The 21,262-nt window shown below is 42.8% G+C and overlaps 1 protein-coding gene across 2 annotated transcripts; it reads right to left on the reverse strand.

The window, feature by feature from the left end:
* Window positions 1–332: 332 nt before the first annotated feature.
* Window positions 333–18,708, reverse strand: LOC110524345 (endophilin-A2). Of its 2 annotated transcripts, XM_021603905.3 has the most exons (10): window positions 18,326–18,704; window positions 10,757–10,825; window positions 9,986–10,058; window positions 9,646–9,789; window positions 9,379–9,512; window positions 9,078–9,236; window positions 5,398–5,501; window positions 4,726–4,865; window positions 4,164–4,208; window positions 333–2,930 (listed from the first exon to the last, which is right to left on the reverse strand). In XM_021603905.3, the coding sequence occupies exons 1-10, from the start codon at window positions 18,368–18,370 to the stop codon at window positions 2,737–2,739; spliced, it is 1,107 nt and encodes a 368-aa protein (XP_021459580.1). In that variant the 5' UTR covers window positions 18,371–18,704; the 3' UTR covers window positions 333–2,736. The 2 variants fall into 2 exon arrangements, with proteins under 2 accessions (XP_021459580.1, XP_021459581.1); XM_021603906.3 differs by lacking the exon at window positions 4,164–4,208 and having other exon boundaries at window positions 18,326–18,708.
* Between the last annotated feature and the right edge of the window lie 2,554 nt (window positions 18,709–21,262).

Raw genomic sequence — 21,262 nt, forward strand, 5'->3', positions numbered from 1 at the left:
TTAAGAAGCAGCTTGGTTGGGTTGTGTTTCGGGGCACGCATGGCTTTCGACCAAAGTCTCTCCCGAGCCCATACGGGAGTTGTAGCGATGAGACAAGATAGTAATTACTAACAATTGGACACCATGAAATTGGGGAGAAAAAAAGGGGGTAAAAAAATAATCATTAGTGTAAAGTCCACCCTCTTTTCATGCATTAACATTTTGGCATCCAGGCAGAAGTTGAGCATTTTATAACCAAAACATTCCATACACTCAGTGCAGAATGCTTTTTTTCTCCATTTATTTATCCAAAGATGGTAGAAGGGGGAAACAAGACAAAGCAAGTACAAATATTTTGATAATACATGACAATATATTGCAGTTAAATTTGAAATACCATACTAAAATGACATACCAAAAGTGAAAGAATGCTTCAACTAAATTCAACTGTATTGGATAGACCTACATGCAAAGATTAATAACAAATATTAAGGTTTCGTATATAAAAAATACTATTGAGTGCAAGAAAGACCTTTAGTTTTTAAAGAGAATTCTGGTACTCCAACTGATTAGACAGAAATAACCCTTTTTAAAAAGTGTAGTGTGACACAAAGACATGCACAAATGTATGTACACCGCAAAGTGCCAAGACTGGAAATGGCAACAGAACCCTTGGTACAGAAATGTATGACCATTGTAAGTAGCTTGGTTATTTTGGTTGGTAGTATTATTCCTTCCTTTCCCAACGGCACTGAAGCACCCCTAACTATGGATTCTCTGTTTGTTCTGGACTTGTGGTGGTGTGTGATCCAGTCAGCACCAAGTTGCTCTTAACCAGTCCATCACTCCACTCTCCCATTGAAATGAACTACGAGCAGGCCTGTAAACGTATGGAAGAGATCAAACACCAGAGTGAGGTGTGACAGAGCAGGGTGGTGGATGGAGGGAGTAGCCTGGAGCAGAGAAGAGTAGCTTAAACTCATGACCATTGAAAGTAGCCTGGACCTCAACACTGAGGGGAGAGGCATTTCTGAATGAAAGAGTGCACTGCAGCAAGTGTGACTCAATCACATCGCCTCCACAACCATCAATCGTGGGGGGGTCTCTTAGCGCTGATAGTATGCATCTTGGTAGTAGGGGCTTTTCCTAACAGAACAATCATCACAAATAAAATAAGACTTCTGCTATATATTATTCCTTTTCCCTTTTTGTCCTGTTCGGCATCACTAACCTGTCTTTACTGTATTCGAGGCCCTATGCAGTCCTGTCCAGCAGCAACATACCAACTCCAGACTAGAACCCAACCCATCCTAAGAGACCCAGCGAGGAGTATGATAACCAACGGAGTAGTAAATAATACAAAATACAGGAAGAAAGTGACTGACGTGAATGAATGGGATTTACTGATCCAAAAGATGTTCAGTCACACACACAACGCCGCCAGCAGCGTTGTCGCTTATGGAGGCACTAGGACGGACAGACGGGTACTATGACAGCTAAAACCAAACACCATATCATGGTTAACACACCATGTACTCTATTCTATGTGGCATGTGTTTCCTCTATTGAACAGATGATTAGACAGTGAAGAAAAGTAAAACACACAGGCTTCGTATGTTGCTAACGTCACTAAATGTGCAGTAGCCCATCAATGGGGAAAGCGGTTTCTTATAAATGTTAGTGTTTGACTTTGGGTCTAGTGTTCTCCTCAGGGGCTTCAGTCTCTGGCTGTCTGGGTTTGAACACCCTCTCAGTAGAGGCCTATAACTAAACAAAACGTACAGGCTCTCATACGTACAGCAACAATCTCATTGGAGGACCAAGGTGCAATTTAACAGTTTAGCTGTACATTAAAAAACAATAAACAAGGCTGAAACCAAAACAAATCAAATACACACCATTGCAAAACTAAACAATGTCTGAGGCCCTTCAAGCTCTCCTGTGGCTCAGGCATACAGGATGTACATAGCGTTGTAAATCTACTGACTGTAGATGGATCATAGCTACAAGGCATTACTGTAGTTGTTTACTGAGGAGGGGAGTGGTTGTCTAAGCTTGGCCGGCAGGGGGCTCCTAGAGACGTTGTCCAGTCAGACTCCATCATTTGGAAAGGCTGTGCAGTTGCAGTGTGTCTGACATACTTGCCTTGGAAATAAGGCAGGTATTCACCAGAGTCCATACTGAAATGTGGGACCTACAGAAACTTTGGATGTGACAAATTACTTTTAAAATGTCTGTAGTTATGAAAATAAGGCTTTACAAGTTGTACAGTTTTTACAGAGTCAGAACCAGCTAAACTGCCGATGTAAATGTATTCTGCTGCTTATCTGTATGTCATTTAACGTTAAATACATTGATTTTGACCATTTCAATTCTAAATTCATTTCATTTGAAACTTCCCTTTCTATTGGGATATCTGTGGTTGACAGAAAACATTACTTTAAAAAATTAAGTCTGGTTTAGTTCGGTTCTTCATGTCTGTGTCCGTCTGTCCGTATTTATTTTTGCTTGGGGGGCAGCAGGGGTCATATTCAAATCTCTCTTTCTCAGAACTGGAATGCGAGAAACCACCACCTTCCAATTTCCTTCCTTCAAACGTCAAGATGACAAAGTGACAAAGAGTACAAGTACATCTGTGATGATGGCGATGATGGTAAAGATGAGGACAAAGACTCTATAATCTGTTAACTGGCTCCTCATTCCCTCCCTCACTCTCCCGTTCCCATTATCTCTCTCATGTACTCTGTACTTCACTCCTTAATGTGGCAGGGGGACGACGATTTCCACGTAGTTGAGAGGGAAGAATCCTGATTGACCATGCAGCATGCCCTCATACCAGTTCTCGTCGATCTGATTGGTCAGGGTGATGATGTCGCCCTCCTTGAAGCCCAGCTCTCCCTCGTTCTCTGGGTCAAAGTCAAACAGGGCCTTACAGGACGGCTGTTCTGAGACTGAATGACAGAAAGAGGAGAAAGAGAGGAGGAGAGAGGGGTGGAAAACAGGGGGAGAGAGGGTTGAAAGAGTGTACATCCCTGGCAGACCAGTCCCATGTCCACTCTGTCCGTCCCTCCCTCCCTCCTTCCTTCAGCTGGCTGACAGAGCTGGAACAGTGTCAGACTGATTGTGGTTTTAGGTTCACACGGCACCCTGTTTGTTAGCTTGTGATTCACACTGCAGTTTGAGTATTTGTGTGTGTGGCTGGGCTGGGATATTATCACACTGCAGGCAGTGCAGGCAGTGTTAGTGAGAGACACGACGCTGAGTGATGGAGAGATGACCTGGCCCCCTCCATATTGTCCTGTCTTGTTTTTAGCTGGGGCCTGCAGGGGTTGAGGACTACAGTGGCTAGGACTGGAGGGGTACAGGAAGTCTGTCTATGACACATAGGGTGGAACACACATGTCGGTCAGTCTCACAACACACACACGCAAAAGTAGTTGACCACACACTGATGGGTGTCCCAATCCCAATGTCTTGCATCATCTCTGTGAGACACTGCCCTGCTCCCCCTCTCCATCCCTCCCTCTCTCTCAGAGCTCAGGCAGTCATGGCCATGCCTCTATCCACACACCAGGCTTTTTGTCTCAAAACAATTTCCTCTTTGTGTCAGTTTACCCCACAGGGCATGGTACAGTGGATATGGGGAGGGATCCATCACGGTCTCTGCCTGGGAGATTCACTTTCATTGTTGAACACAACACATCCCCTCACCATAAATCTTGGAGACTTCCAGAGATACAACTAACCCAAAGATGTATCATATCTCTATCATTACTCAACCCATATATGTAGTTAGTATCATCTAGAATAAGCCTTACAGTTACACCAGCTATCTGTATGTGATAATGATCCAGCTGACAATATGGAGTGGGTTTAGTCCAATGTTAATACTGCATTCACTGCAGGTCATTAAACTGTGTCAATCAAAAAGCTCTAGGCTTCATATCTAAAAACAATTCTGGTAAACATTTAAACCAGAGAAACTACCAAACCCAATGAAGAACCGAATCAAATGATCCGTTTCTCAAATATCATGTGTACAAGATGATGGATCAGTTCAATCACAGAACTTCCAAGTCAAGAGCTTTTTGATTTGACACTTGGCTCACTGATAGTATTGGATCAACCATTTCATACAGGTAGCTTGGTCGCCATCTCTCTGACACTCTCACTCTCCGACTCACATCTGGTTTTCTGAAATGACAATCTGGCGTGGAGGAAGTGTAACTCTGATTGCATAGGAAGAGAAAAACAAGGTCAAAAGGAAACGAGGGTAACCAGCTGACCGTTTCCTGCACCCCCCTCCTGTTCATTATCTCCACACACGCACACACACCTCATCCTTCAACAAACACACAGTCATACTACACTGCAGACTCAGTGTGAGTGAAACTCGAAACTGGCTGCAGTAGTAGAATAAGATTGAAAGAAATGGCCTTCTCTTTTGTTTTTTTGTTTTTTGAATTTTACCCCTTTTTCTCCCCAATTTCGTGGTATCCAATTGTTGTAGTAGCTACTATCTTGTCTCATCGCTACAACTCCCGTACGGGCTCGGGAGAGACGAAGGCTGAATGTCATGCGTCCTCCGATACACAACCCAGCCAGCCGTACTGCTTCTTAACACAGCACGCATCCAACCCGGAAGCCAGCCGCACCAATGCGCCGGAGGAAACACTGTGCACCTAGAAATGGCCTTCTCTTTGATGAGCTGATATACACTGTAGGTAAAATGTCCAACTGTGTTACCTGAGTTGCGGGAGGATGGTGTGGCAACGGAGGTCGTGTAGCCACCATTGGTTGATTGGTTGTCACATTCTCCAAAGTCAAAGATGGGTTTGGGCTTGGGCGTATACTCGCGGCGTGGTCGGTTCTGGGCCTCGTTCATCCTGAAGAGAAAGAGAGTTAGATTAACCCAGCAGGTCCAGAGATCAAAGTTCATTTCTGTTAAAAATAGAACATTTGACATATTTATCATTTAGCAGTTCCGCTTATCCAGAGGGACTTACAGGAGCAATTAGGGTTAAGTGCCTTGCTCAAGGGCACAGACAGATTTTTCCCCTAGTCGGCTCAGGGATTCAAACCAGCGACCTTTTCAATTACTGTCGCAAAGCTCTTAACTGCTAGGCAAGTAGGCTTACTGGCTGGAAAATATCAAGAACTCAAAATGTACACAAGGTCAACCAGTGTGTACTGTATGCTCTGTGATTGAGGGCCTTGAATGTGTTGTTTCAGATTCACAGGAGAACGCATTGAGACAGATATGAAAAGGACACACATGATTGTTATGACTAGACAGGGAGAAGGGGTTGGTGAGTGGGCCTACTGTATCTGTATAATGACACTTTGGACACATAACTTGCAGTGATTGAGCAGGGAAGAAAGGTTAGGGATAGAGATGGAGGCTGCTGCATTGTGCACCTGTCCCTCAGTTTGTCCGAGAGCTCGTCCAGGATCTGTGTGGCCTGTCTGTGGTACTGCAGCTGGGACTCCACCAGAGACGACAGCTGGCTCACCTGCTCTATCTGCACAGAGACACACACAGAGAGCAGGCTATGGTTACTGACTGTACACACTCACACACAAACAGAGATACAAGCATGCACTCAGTCACTTACACAGAGACTCACGCACAAGGACCAAGCCCATGGTCACACTTGATACACACATGAGTAATAACAATGGCATTCCCCTGGATACCCAGTATCACACTGTGGTTAATGTGTAATCTGTCTAATGGTAAGTGAGAGCAGTACTGTAAATTAGATAAACTAGGGGGAAAACATATTTTAGTGATTAGATTTTACTTAAGTTATAAAATACATTTTTACCAAGACAAATACGATTATTCCTCTTCTGAATCGTTCAGTGGGGTCTTTCTCTAATATATATCAAAATGTCAAATGTTGTAACCTAATAAAGAAATGCTACAAAAATAATTTCCAGCAAGCTATTCTAGTCTAGCGTTTTTTCTACATGGGACTCCAAGAGCTAAAGAGCGGTGAGCACAGGAGCTTGCATATTGCGCAAGAGACAGAGGCTATAAGTCAGAAGCTTATTATGCATAACCCATCATTAATTAGCCCAATATAAAGGCTGATACTGCATTGAATGTATTACCTGAAAGAGGTAGGCTGGGACATCTATATGTAGGGCTATATACTGTATCACTCTAGAACAAGATTATCTATTTTGGATGCTATTTTAATGGAGATGACTGCACGAGAGTCCTCGCGCTTGCACTGATTTAAAGCAACGATATTCGAGTGATAGGCTTTTTTAAAACTCTGCAACTGGAATGAAAAAATATATTTTCTTTACAATTAAAAAACAAGTAAAAAACTCCCTAAAGCCAGATGGATGGGTAAATTAAACGCGCAGTCTGTCTTTATATTACTGCAACATAGGCTAATCTGCAGCAAATGTAGGCCTACCTGTCACAAGAAAAAAGTGACCATGATGAGATGATAGGTCTACATGCATTGTGAACTGCTGCTCCATACTGAGATGGACTGTCAGTCCCCACCCTGAGCACTGATTCATCATGCAGAGCCGGTAGAGAAGCCAGATTTACAGTGCATTTGGAAAGTATTCAGACCCCTTGACTTTTTCCACATTTTGTTACATTACAGCCATATTCTAAAAGGGATATAATAAACAAAAATCCTCAGCAATCTACACACAATACCCCATAATTACAAAGCGAAAACAGGTTTTTAATAATTATTTGCTAATTTATATTTTTTTTAAACAAGGACCCGTTGCTATGAGACTCAAAATTCAGCTCAGATGCATCCTGCTTCCATTAACCACCCGTGAGATGTTTCTACAAATTGATTGGAGTCCACCTGTGGTAAATTCTATTGATTGGACATGATTTGGAAAGGCACACACCTGTCTGTATAAGTTCCCACAGTTGACAATGCATGTCAGAGCAAAAACCAAGACATGAGGTTGAAGGAATTGTCTGTAGAGCTCCGAGACAGGATTGTGTCAAGGCACAGATCTGGTGAAGGGTACCAAAACATTTCTGCAGCATTGAAGGTCCCCAAGAACACATGGAAGGGGTACAGGAAGAAGATTGGAACCACCAAGACTCTTCCTAGAGCTGTCTGCCCGGGTAACTGAGCAATCGGGGGAGAAGGGCCTTGGTCAGGGAGGTGCTCAAGAACCCGATGGTCACTCTGACAGAGCTCTAGAGTTCCTCTGTGGAGATGGGAGAACCTTCCAGAAGGACAATCATCTCTGCAGCACTCCACCAAGCAGGCCTTTATGGTAGAGTGGCCAGACGGAAGCCACTCCTTGGTAAAAGGCACATGACAGCCCGCTTGGAGTTTACCATAGGCACCTAAAGACTCTCAGACCATGAGAAACAAGATTCTATGTTCTGATGAAACCAAGATTGAACTCTTTAGCCTGAATGCCAAGCGTCACGTCTGGAGGAAACCTGGCACCATCCCTACGGTGAAGCATGGTGGTGGCAGGATCATCCTTAATGAAAACCGTCTCCAGAGTACTCAGGACCTCAGACAGGGGCGAAGGTTCACCTTCCAACAAGACAACGACTAAGCACACAGCCAAGACAATGCAGGAGTGGCTTCGGGACAAGTCTCAGAATGTCCTTGAGTGGCCCAGCCAGAGCCCGGACTTGAACCTGATCGAACATCTCTGGAGAGACCTAAAAATAGCTGTGTGGCAATGCTCCCCATCCAACCTGACAAAACTTGAGAGGATCTGCATGGAAGAATGGGGGAAACTACCCAAATACAGGTATGCCAAGCTTGTAGCATCATACCCAAGAAGACTCGAGGCTGTAATCTCTGCCAAACAAAGTACTGAGTAAAGGGTCTGAATACTTATACTTTCATATTTTATAAAATAGCTCAAATTTCTAAAAACCTGTTTTTGCGTTGTTATTATGGGGTATTGTGTGTAGATTGATGAGGTAAAAAAACGATTTCATCCATTTTGGAATAAGGCTGTAATCTAACAAAATGTGGAAAAAGTAAAGTGGTCTGAATACTTTCCGAAGGCACTGTAGGCATCACCAATGCTTCCCACAGTTGTGTCAGGTTGGCTGGATGTCCTTTGGGTGGTGGACCATTCTTGATACACACAGGAAACTGTTGAGCGTGATAAACCCAGCAGCGTTGCAGTTCTTGACACAAACCATACCCCGTTCAAAGGATTTACATCTTGCACATTCACCCTCTGAATGGCACACATACACAATCGTTGTCTCAATTGTATCGAGGCTTAAAAATCCTTCTTTAACCTGTCTCCTCCCCTTCATCTACACTGACTGAAGTGGATTTAATAACATCAATAAGGGAACATAGCTTTCACCTAGGTTCACCTGGTCAGTCTATGTCATGGAAAGAGCAGGTGTTCTTAATGTTTTGTTTACTCAGATTACTTTAGTCTAAGACTGCCACCATTGAAGTAATTTGTGGTGATGAGGGGCGTTGTACAAAACAAAGTCATCGGCGATTGTGTTCTGGCCCAGCACATCGTTTTCGGACCAATCACGGCCTCGAATGTGTTCACATTCGGTGAAGTGTCGGGACTCAGATCATGACTCACTGCGGAGAAGCAACTAACATCCGTGGGCATGGCGTAGCGTTTGGCTGGAGCAAGGAGTCTGGGTAGCCAGGTAAGAGGTTAGGACCATTGGTTTTCTTAAAAGATTATCTATTAACATTATTTTACTCATTGGTCAAAAGATGTGTTTTTGATTGGACACCCTATATAAACCCTCAACAGAAGGGCGGGTAGGGATAACCACAGTTAACATAGGCCACAAAGCTGATTAACGCTGTACATAGATAATATTTCATGTTGACCTAAGTTGGTTCATGGTGCAGGTGACACTCTTGTTATGGTGGAGAAGTGTGGATTTAAACAGTAAATCTAATTGAACAAATTACCTTTAGCCCATAGATGGCACCGCTTGCCCCCAACGGAACTGGTCTCTATCACTGAGCAATCAGACCGATAATGAAATCATAAAGATCAGATTGATGCTAGGATGGGTATTCCCATTGACATTGTGAATGTTATCAGGGGACAGGCCCCTACTTCAGGGGACAGGTACTACTTACGTCAGTCTCCAGTATGTTGTACATGCTGATCTCGGCCACCTCTTTAGACTCGTGGAACTTCTCGAGGGCCTGTCTCAGCTCCTCATCTGGTATTTTCCCTTGGCGCTTCTTCTTATAGTCGTAGTCCAGACGCCTTCCCTCCAGCTTCTTCAGATGGTGCTGGGGGATGGGAGGAGGAGGAAGAGAAGGAGAAGAGATGGGTAGATGAGGAGAGGGATGTAACTCACATTCAGTTAAAACTAGAGAGATGACAAAGAAGTTGAGTTTTAGCAGCAGATAAGCGTGTAACGTGATACCGTACCTGTATCTCTCGGAGGTCCTTGTCAGACAGGTTTTGTAATGGATCAATGAAGTTCTGTTTGACGTCGATGTCTAAAGAGTCCTTCACCTCCGCCAGCCTCTTCATGGTCTCCCCCGCGTCTACTAGAGCCCCACCTGACACAGAGCAAAAGCAGACGCTGAGTCACAAGTGATTAAATTCACCACTCCACAAAACAAATACCATCTATGCACTGGCAGGCATACACTCACAGACAAACAGGCAGGCAGGCAGACAGACACAACGTACCGAAGTTGGTTTCCTCCCCTAGGTCCCGGCCGTACTTGACCATACACTCTCCCAGCAGGCCCTCAGCTTGGGGATAGCCCGGGTTCTTCACCTGGCCTCTGATCTTAGACACAGTGTTCAACATAGACAGCTTCGCCCGCGACGCTGAGAGGGATGGAGAAAGGGAGACATTGAGAGGGAGGGATGGAGAGGTGGCAGTTATAGGACTTGTGTTCAAGCTACCTTATATCTGTGATATAGTACAAAATGCATTTTCTACCACCAATTACACAATTTCTATACATTTTAATTGAAGATCTAATTAAGACACTAAGAATCCCTTTCTGGTCCATTGCTTTACCTGGGTTAGGCTGCAGGTACTCTGAGGTTTTAGATATGACTTCCACCACAGCCTTGCTGGTCACATCTACTTTCTATAAAACACAGGGGAGGGGACGTCACTAACAACCACAAGGAAATATGAAACACAATGTCTTTCCTTTAATTTCTTCCAAATCTTTTACTTGCGATGAGACTAGTTTCCAAATAGGCAATGAAAAAGATAATGAAATATTGTCACTTCGCTAATTGTACTGTTAAATGAAACTGACTTTGTGAAACAACCAAAGTTCATTCAGTGCAGGTGTGTACAATAGTCTTTTTCTGTTGATTGCTGGACTCCATGACAGTTGGCTGAAGCAGCAAAGGCAGGTGCACTGCCACTCTATGTATCTATTCACAGGGCTCCCCTATGAATACTATACTGACATACTGTACACAGCGTGCAAACAGACTGCTCACTAAAGCTATGCATGATGCAACACTCCCTTCTAGTGCATGGTTGTCCAGACTCTATGGTCATATGCAAGTAAGGTGAACGAGACTGTATAATTAACATCATCACTACTGCATTATGTAACACTGTAGGGCATATCTATTCATGCACTGTTGTAGGGCTGTGTTGTAGGGCTACGTGTGTCTGGTTGTGTTAACTTATTAAACCTTTGTCCTGATGCCATTCTGTTAACCTGCAAATATATTTGCCTAACGGATAGGCCTAATATATAGAATTCTAACTTACTACTCTACTTCAGGTAACGGTACTTCATGTACAGTCAAAGAGGCATTATACCCTTTCCAAATCTTTGAAGTCTTCATCCAGTTTCGTTCCCTCTGCACCGCCGACCTTCTCACTGACCATCTGCACAGAGAGAGTGGGAGAGAAAAGCGTCATTATTACACAATACATATGCCGTTCTTGAGAGCGAATCAGAAAGATCGCTTTCTTACTCTGTCAGAAAATACAGCTGGCCAGTTCCGCCATTCACATAGTAATGTTCTAATCGTGAAGGTAACAGTTGAATCTTAACTGACATCAGTCTGTACTGACTGACACCATCAAACAACCCTCTAGGAAACAAAATAAGTAGAGTTCTTCTTTATTCTCACACTGATACACCCCTGTGCAAAAATAAATACAGGCTTGTCTGGATATGACCATTGTAGATCACTGGAGACTACAGTGGAGAAGTTGAGGTGGAATTATGTCAATACAGTAAAACCAGATGCTGGAATCCTGTAAAATATATTTGATCCTCTATAATGACCATGTACTGTATGTAGGGTAATAAACAATCTCATAACTGTAAACATCAATATAGGACATTTCTCACATTCACTTTAACATGTTGGAACTTGTTGTGTAAGACACAAATATGTGCAGGCCACCCAGCATTAAATGTAGCCTACAGGTTTACCTTCTCCCGCTATCTACCCCCCTGTGGAAAAAGACTGCTTTACATGTCTGCACTTTAAAGAGATACTTCAGGCTTTTTGCAATGAGGCCCTTTATCTACTTCCCCAGAGTTAGATGAACTAGTGGATACCGTTTTTATGTCTCTCGGTCCAGTATGAAGGAAGTTAGCGTTAACTAGCGTTAACTAGCGTTAGCACAATGACTGGAAGTCTATGGGTATCTGCTAGCATGCTAACGCTAGTTAGCAACTGCACTAGCGCTAGTTAGCAACTTCCTGCAAACTGCATGCAGACATAAAAATGGCATACACGAGTTCATCTGACTCTGGGGAAGTAGATAAAGGGCCTCAACAACAACAAAAAATAGCTCTCTCTCTACCGCACTTCTCTCCCTCAGTTTTGCTTCCCAGTTCCTCCCTCATAAAATGTCTCTCAACTTCACTCCATGGCTATATATAGGGGGACTACAATACAGTATGTAGTAAGGTCAACATTGCAACTCAATTCCAGCTTTGACCTGCTGCAAGTATCATATGATGACCATGACACAATAACATCACAGTGATGCAATAACATTTTCACTCTCTCGATATGATTTCATATGAATCTAGTTGCCAGTGCTTTGATACCACAAAGCAGACCAAACTCTTTAGTCCTTTAAAAACCTGCTGTATGTAAAATATTGTGTGCTATAGCTTGGAATATAAATAAATGTGATTCTGAATGATGTTCGTTTCCAACATTAGGGCTGTTTTTCTAAAGATGTTAAATCCATCATTTTTTGTTTCATTGCCATGACACTAACGAGTTTCGCAATACTGGTATCGTTCCAACCCTACAAAACATACGGTGAACATATATCTTGTTTGTACCCCTTTCTGGATTTTGTAAAATGTTTATAATGACAATACCTAAATGTTTTTGAAGTGACGTACACCGCTTCGCTAATTGAAAGCATATGCACTCTTTTATAAGGAAACTTTAGGATACACATTCAACATGTTTTTATGCCACGTACTGTATTCTGACATCCCAGTTTAAAAACCTTCCCATCATATCCCAAGAGCTTGAATACTTTTTCATTCCCCATAGGCTACCGGTAATTCCTTGGCATTCGAGTAGCCTACATTTCTCTTCCTTCTGCCATGTCAGTCCAAAATATGTTAGGGAGGTCTAGCTAACCCAGTTATGACCAGGCGAAAAACAACTGCCTGTGGGGACAAAGGGACGGTTCTGCAGCATACACTGCCAGTGGCAAGGCAAAACATCTACTCACTACTCCTGTGCACAACCAGCCATGTGTCCCACTGCCTGAGGGGCTTCACTCTAACAAGAGGAGTATAGGCTATTTGCATTTCTACCTCTCAGCCCTGGGAGAGGGATAATCATTGAAAGCCTTTCCTTGTGCAAATGTCACATTGTAGACTAATTAGGCTATAGGACCTTGGTGAGTGCAGTAGGTTGCCTACCTTTAGATTACAGTAATAAACCATGGTATGTATGAGGTAAACATGATACCCTCTGGCTACGTAGGACTGTTCTAACTTAAGGTTGAGAGCTTCAAGTTCCTTGGTGTCCACATCACCAACAAACTATCATGGTCCATACACAAAGGCAGTCGTGAAGAGGGCATGACAAAGCCTATTCTCCATCAGGAGACTGAAAGGATTTGGCATGGGTCGTCAGATCTTCAAAAGGTTCTACAGCTGCACCACCGAGAGCATCCTGACTGGTTGCATCACCGCCTGGTATGGCAATTGCTCGGCCTCTCTCCGCAAGGCACTACAGAGGGCAGTGCGTACGGCCCAGTACATCACTGGGGCCAAGCTTCCTGCCATCCAGGACCTCTATACCAGGCGGTGTCAGAGGAAGGCCCTAAAAATTGTCAAAGACTCCAGCCACCCTAGTCATAGACCGTTCTCTCTGCTACCGAATGGCAAGCGGTACCGGAGTGCCAAGTCTGGGTCTAAAAGGCTTAACAGCTTCTACCCTCCAAGCCATAAGACTCCTGAACAGCTAATCAAAGGGCTACACAGACCCCTCTTTTATGCTGCTGCTAATCTGTTTATTATTTATGCATAGTCACTAACTCTATCTACATGTACATATTACCTCGACTAACCGGTGACCCCGCACAATGACTCACATTGACTTGGTACCCCCTGTATATAGCCTCGCTATTGTTTTTTTTACTGCTGCCGTTTAATGATTTGTTACTTTTTACTTAACACTTTTTCTTAATTTTACTTAACACTTTTTCTTAACTTCTTAAAGCATTGTTGGTTAAGGGCTTGTAAGTAAGCATTTCACTGTAAGGTCTACCTACACCTGTTGTATTCGGCGCATGTGACAAATAACATTTGATTTGATTAACATTCACTATAGTCACAGAAAGTGAGGTTGGTGAGAGCAAACTTACTGACATGATGTAGCATTTGGTTTTACTTACTGAAACAGTTCAAAATGAGTTACGCCTATATACTTCAGGGGGGAGGACATGATTGGTACATTATGTGCCCATTAATACAAACCACATTGGGGTGATAAAAAGCTTTGCATAGTTCAGAAAATATACTGATCAAAAATAAAACGCAACATGTAAAGTGTTTGTCCCATGTTTCATGAGCTGAAATAAAAGGTCCCAGAAATTTTCCATACGCACAAGTTTTTTTTACATCCCTGTTAGTGAGCATTTCTCCTTTGCCAATATAATCCATCCACCTGACAGGTGTGGCATATCAAGAAGCTGATTAAACAGCAGGAACATTACACAGGTGCACCTTGTGCTGGGGACAATAAAAGGACACTAAAATGTGTAGTTGTCATCACACAACACAATGCCACAGATGTCTCAGGTTTTGAGGGAGAGTGCAATTGGCATGCTGACTGCAGGAATGTCCACCAGAGCGGTTGCCAGATAATTGAATGTTAAATTATCTACAAAAAGCAGCCTCAAATGTTGTTTTAGAGAATTTGGTAGTACTTCCAAACGGCCTCACAACTGTAGACCACATGGAACAACGCCCGCCCAGGACCTCCACATCCGGCTCCTTTACCTGCAGGGTCGTCTGACGCTAGCCACCCGGACAACTGATGAAACTGGGTTTGCACAACCGACTTCCTGCATAAACTGTCAGAATCTGTCTGAGGGAAGCTCATCTGTGTGCTCGTCCTCCTCACCAGGGTCTTGACCTGACTGCAGTTCGGCGCCGTAACCAACTTCAGTTGGTAAAAGCTCACCTTCGATGGCCACTGGCACGCTGGAGAAGTGTGCTATTCAAGGATGAATCCATTGTAAACTGTACCGAGCAGATGACAGACATGTGGGCTAGCGGTTTGCTGATGTTAACGTTGTGAACAGAGTGCGGTGGGGTTATGGCATGGGCAGGCATAAGCTACAACAAACAACTGCATTTTATTGATGGCAATTTTAATGCAGAGATACCGTGACGAGATCCTGGGCCCATTGTCGTGCCATTCACCTGCTGCCATCACATCATGTTTCAGCATGATAATGCATGGCTCCATGTTGCAAGGATCTGTATACCAAAATATGAAACATTTGGTTGGGATACTCTGGATCGAGGTGTACAACAGTGTGTTCCAGTTTCTGATCCACGCCCATACCTTTTTAAAGGTATCTGTGACCAACAGATACATATCTGTATTCCCAGTCATGTGAAATCCATAGATTACAACCTAATGAATTTATTTACATTGACTGATTTAATTACATCAACTGTAACTCAGTAAAATCTTGCATGATGCGTTTTAAATTTTGTTTAGTGTATGTACTTCATAGTACCAGTTGTTGCTACAGACGTGAACACTGCTTTTACACTGAGTGTCAGATCTGACGAGTAGAAATGGTCACCCAGCAAATAGAGTGCTGACTTCCTGTGCATGCCGCGCTACCGATTCCCCACATAATGTGTAAGCCAGAGAATGGATCATCTAAACGTACACAGTATCTGGGGTAGAAAGTCCACTGACTGAGGGATGGGGAAAGTGACTCATATAGAGGAATCTGAGTGGGGACGAAGAGGAGCCACAATGACAGTGCAAGAGCTAATAGAATCAGTGTCTAAGCCAATGGTGTTAGCCTATAAAAATATGTTTGCTTTACATCAACAGGTGGGGAAATGGTGTGTTCAGCTCTTGCTAGCCACAAAACTGCTACTGTGGCAAAACATGGATGGTGGCTGTGCTTTCATAGGCCTAAAATATGTTGAGGGGAATAATGAGTGGCGCAGCGGTCTAAGGTACTGCAGCTCAGTGCTAGAGGCGTCACTACAGACACCCTGGTTTGAATCCATGCAGGATCACAACCGGCTGTGATTGGGAATTGGCCCAGCGTCATCCGGGTTTGGTGTATGTAGGCCGTCATTGTAAATAAGATTTTTTTTTATAACTGACTTGCCTAGTTAAATAAAAGGTAAAAAAAAATATTTCAATAAAAACAATTTAAAAAATACATTCATAAAAATACATTTTGAAAAAGTAACCCTACAGCTGAATGTTTTATATATTTAGTATATATATTTAAAAAATACATAACCGCCACAGATTGTCTTGAAAGTAACGTGTAAATCTCCTGCTGAAAAGATACAGCTTTATTAAATAGAAATCTTCACAAAGAGAAATGTAGTCACATTTTAGTTATGCAGTGAGGCAGACACACAAGGCCACTGCTAGCTAGATAACGAGGGAGGAGAGCACAACACTGACGCCTGAAAATAGCATCTTCTACACAGAGAATGGTGTGATTGTAATTTATTGGGAGAGAGACAGCTATGAGTCAGCTGTAGTGAGTCAGCTGCCTCCTTAACAATGGGCCAACCACTGCCAGGCTTTCTCCTTCTACACAACATTATAGAAAAAGATCTCATAACTGTCTGACACCTGAATACATCACACACTGGCCCTACTGACCCTGAAGGGAAAAGGCAGTGAAGGACTTCGTAACACTGCTGGCAAAATAGACATGATACACCTATACATTTGGATCATGAAGTATGTATTTCGCTAATAGGCCTATGTGAGATTATGCAGAAAAATACTATCCATGAGTTCATCTGACTCTGGGGATGTATATAAAGGCTCTCTGCCAAAATCCTGAAGTATCCCTTTAACCTTTTGAGCTGCATATGATCCTTCAGTTAACCACTCCCTTGTGAGTGAATATGATAAGATCAGCCATCTGCAGACTCCACTTTGACCCACCATTTCCTCTAACATTCCCACCAACTTCCCTGTACATATTGCAAAGTATGCTGCTAGTGCAGGACAATGAAAGGCATTTAATTCAGATATTAAGTCAGATTAAGTATTATCTATGATACTTGGTGCGTGTGTGTAAACAAGTTGAATGTGTAGGCCATGTTTTGGAAATGTGTCGAAAAGTAAGGGGGGCAGTAAGTAAATAAAAACATGTGCGTGTGGGGTGCTGCATATATTATCTAAAGCCAACTTCCTGCATTCCATAAGAGCAGAAAAAAGTGCTGTAGAAAAAACAAGAATAATCCTACAATTAAGCCTATTTCCAATCACATGCCATCATTGGTAGTAATGTCCCTGCATGCTCTGAATAAGCATGATATTGTGTGCCTTGCAGGGGAGCATCATTTATTGTTGTCATCGGGCATTATCGACTCCTATGGAGTTTGGCAAGAAACTGCAACTGCATTGCAGTCCAATCCAATCTGGGAAAGCACCGCCTCGTTCATCTCTCTTTGCCCCCTGTAAAACATGCACACACACTGCAGTTCTGCCTCTCCATTTTCTCTTGCACTGTATTTCCGTCTTCCCAATGGATTGACTCTACCCACTTTCTCTCGCCTACGGGGATCTACACTTGCTCCTAACAGGAAGTCGGGGTAGAAACCAAATGGATTTTCTGCAGAGATCAGCAGGAAGAGTGACTCAAAAGTCTATTTTAATAATCAGCAAACAGACCTGAGATCAGACAGGGAGGGCTCCAACGAAATTGAGGATTGTTTTTTATTGAAATGAGCTACAGAATAGTAACAATGTGTAAAAATGTATTATTTGATCAATACTTTTATAAAGAGATTTCCGATTACATACAAGGCAGTTACTACCAACACCAATCTACACAAAATCAATATCCCCAGGGCATACATAACCTAGTGCCTTCAAACAACTGGACATCGAAGACAGTTACTGCAAATTTTCCATTGTTCCCCTCTAATCAGACCTGGGACACAGACTGTGTGTGCAATTAATTATGTTTGGTAGCACAGAAAACCAGCATGCTCCGGACCTCGCAGGGCAAGAGTTGAATACCCCTGGCATTGTAGAACAAATGTGTTACTTTAAGGTGTGCGTCCACCGCTAGCATGCCTGTTGAGTGACAGCCTTGACACATGCACTGTGTAGCTAACGGTAGACTAGGTAGCCCAGCTGTGCACTAGGATTGGATACCTGAAAAAGGTGTTACTTGATGAGATTCCAAACACACAAAAAGTAGCTAGTTAGCTGGCTAAACTATCAAGTTTATCAAGGCATTATTTTGAAAGGCTAACGTCAGCCAATGAAATCATAATGACATAGGTAGCTTACTATTTTATTTCCTTACGAATGTCTGTCTAGCTAGTGTGTAAGGTAAGTAACTAACTATCTATCAACAGAACTAGTTAGCCCGCTAAGAGACGCATCCACGTAAATGCAAGCTAAGGTTAGCTAGCTAATTTAGCGAACTATTACTTTCTTGAACCCGTTGATTTGCTAACGTTATAGCTATAACATTAGCTAATACTTATTTAAACCAAAGTTTTAGTTATAGACGGACATGCAAACAAATACTTACAGAACTTCAGAAGTGTATAAAAAGTAACTAGATAAGTTAGCTAACTGGCCACATGCTACCTAGCTATGTTTACTGGCTACAGTAAGTTTTCGGAGGTGAGGAAAGTTGTTCGCTAACCTGGCTGGCTTTATAAAACTGCTTCTTGAAGCCCGCTACTGACATCTTGGAGCCGGACTGTTTCACTTTTGCAGTAAATTAAAGTTGAGAATAACTATCTATCACGCAAAATTGTTAACTAGTACGCCGTGGTCATACGATTGCGCTACCGTCGTTCAGTCAGATATCTGATTGCTGACCACGTCTACGAGGATTTCATGCGGTTCACGTGAACCGCGGTTGTACAAGCACGCAGATCTCTATAAGTGTAGATAGGTCTTGAAAGCCTCTAGTAATACGTAGCTATGAGCATATCCACACAGTGTACACTTTTGCAAAATTGCACCAAGCGGTTAATCCCTGCACTGCACATTCCACAGTTTGCAGTTGGTCTCTCCATAAGCAAGTACGCAGCGCCCACTATCGCACAGAAGAGGAACAGGCCAATCAATACAATAGGTTCTATGTTCACTTTCCACCCCCCACAGGGTGGCAGAAGTGTTCTTCAATAGTTTTCTAGACGTGCGTTTTAGTCTCAAGCACTTTCAGGCTAGTTTTGAGATACATTTTGAGCAGTGGAGGCTGGTGGGAGGAGCTATAGGAGGAATGACTAATTGTAATGGCTGGAATGGAGTCAAACATGTGGTTTCCAAATGTTTGATACCGTTCCATTTATTCCATTCCTCCCATTACAATGAGCCCGTCCTTCTATAGCTCCTCCCACCAGCCGCCATTGATTTTGAGATACTCCTACCCGAGGTATAATGAAACAGAACCATATTTTTCTATATCTCTGAGGTCTCCCATATATTAAATGGATGGTTGTGTGAAAATATTTTACTGCAAAAGTGGTTACATTTATAGATATTGTGGGGTGGACCAAATAAGCTCATGTAACCCAATATTGCTAGTAGCTGTTCAATAGACAACTTCCCAAGTCAAATTTGCTCTCATTCAGTGCTGTATGGTCATGCCTGACAAAAACACATACAGTATCACATGTTTTGTGATGTTGTGGCTATTGTAATCGGCTATAAAACACCCACTAAACTAAAAATGTGCAGAATAATGCCTGGCTGGAGGGGGGTGCGCCACATAAACACATGTAACCCAATATTGCAATCTCTGATATTGCTCATATGTGGAATGCAACTATTCAGCTGTCTACCCTACATACACAAACAAACAGCATTAGAATATCTTCATGCATCTTGAAAATATAGACCTGTAAACACACAGATAGAATAGGCAGAAATATCAACTATTAATATTTATGATGAACTTCCATTTTTGGTAGCTGTTCAATAGACACACTTCCAAGTAAAATTTTCTCTCTGATGTATGCCTGACAAAAATGCATGCTGTTACACATTTTTTTTTAATGTTGTGGCTATTGTAATTGTCTCTAAGGAAAACAAGTGGGCTCAGACATCAAAATAAAATAAAATTGGGTCCAAGGTTCGTTCAAGGATCAGCTCCACACACTTACACATTTGAAGATGATCCCAGGGCTCGATGGACAGTGAAAGGGTTGTAGAAGAGGTGGAGCTGGTCAAGCATGGTGCACAAAGGCCACTGTCTCACAGTCAATCCCTAGCCACCATAAATGATCACATACAGCAAGTTTGCTTCTTGTTTGCCATAAATGCCATATGTCCTTATAGGGATATTGGTATTACTGCAGGTTCGCAGACCAATGCATGAGTCACCCCAGCATGAAAACGAATTATACACATGCGAGTCCAGTTCAGCTGTCACATGGGCTGACCAGTCCTGGTTTTTAGCAATAGATACAGATGAGGACAATACACGCCAACAATTTTCAGACAACATTTTGATGGAGGACTGATGCTGGAGTGGGCCTATCAATGACATTTCTGGGAGATTTAAGATGGCATTGACATTGGAGAGGTGCAATTCCAATGACATGTGAAGGACAAATAAGGTAATGGCATTTCTTGTCAATTAGTGTCAGGTTGTGTTGGTTCACTATAGTGAACACCTACCTGCCTTATGCTCTTGTCATATGTGGTTGCTTCCTCCCCATACACAATAACGGTCACCAAGTCAACATATCAAGGGCATTGGTGACATCATTTAGGACCTTTAAGGTTGCAATGACACATCCATAACCTGAGCGGAAACCAGATTGCATACCAGAGAGAATATTACAGACATCAAGAAAGCCACTGTTGATTATTAACACATTTTCCCAATACTTTTGATAAACAGTGCAAAATAGACATTGGCCTATAATAGTTAGGATCAGCTTGGTCTCCCCCTTTAAATAAAGGACGAGCCGTGGCTGCCTTTCAAGCAATGGGAGCCTCCCTGGAAAGGAGAGACAGGATAAAAAAGTCAGAGATAGGCTTGGCGATGATAGGGGTAGCAACCTTAAAGAAGAAAGGTTCCAAATCATCTGACCCAGATGTTTTTTGGGGTCAAGTTTAAGGAGCTCCTTTAGCACCTCAGACTCAGTGACTGCCTGCAGGGATAAACGTTGTAGCAGGGCAGGGGGAAAAGAGTGAGGAGCATCAGGGATAGTCACATTAGAAGGGGGGAGATGAGAAAATGTTGGACGGGCGAGGAGGCATGGCTGAGTCAAATAGGAATCCTGACTTAATGAAGTGATGATAGAGCTCAGCCATGTGCTCATTATCAGTAACAACCACATCATCAGCATTAATGTGCATCACAAATGCAGTGAGCCAGCAGAAGGTAATGTTGGATTCAGGGCAGGCCTCGAATATCCCGGCAGTATCAATGACTACGCCCCGTAGAAGTTATATACAGTGGGGCAAAAAAGTATTTAGTCAGCCACCAATTGTGCAAGTTCTCCCACTTAAAAAGATGAGAGAGAGAAAATCCTACAATGTAATTTTCATCATAGGTACACTTCAACTAAGACAGACAAAATGAGAAAAAAAATCCAGAAAATCACATTGTAGGATTTTTAAT

Source organism: Oncorhynchus mykiss, chromosome 5 (genome assembly GCF_057628025.1).
Source record: "Oncorhynchus mykiss isolate SJ-2025 chromosome 5, ASM5762802v1, whole genome shotgun sequence".
NCBI lineage: Eukaryota > Metazoa > Chordata > Actinopteri > Salmoniformes > Salmonidae > Oncorhynchus > Oncorhynchus mykiss.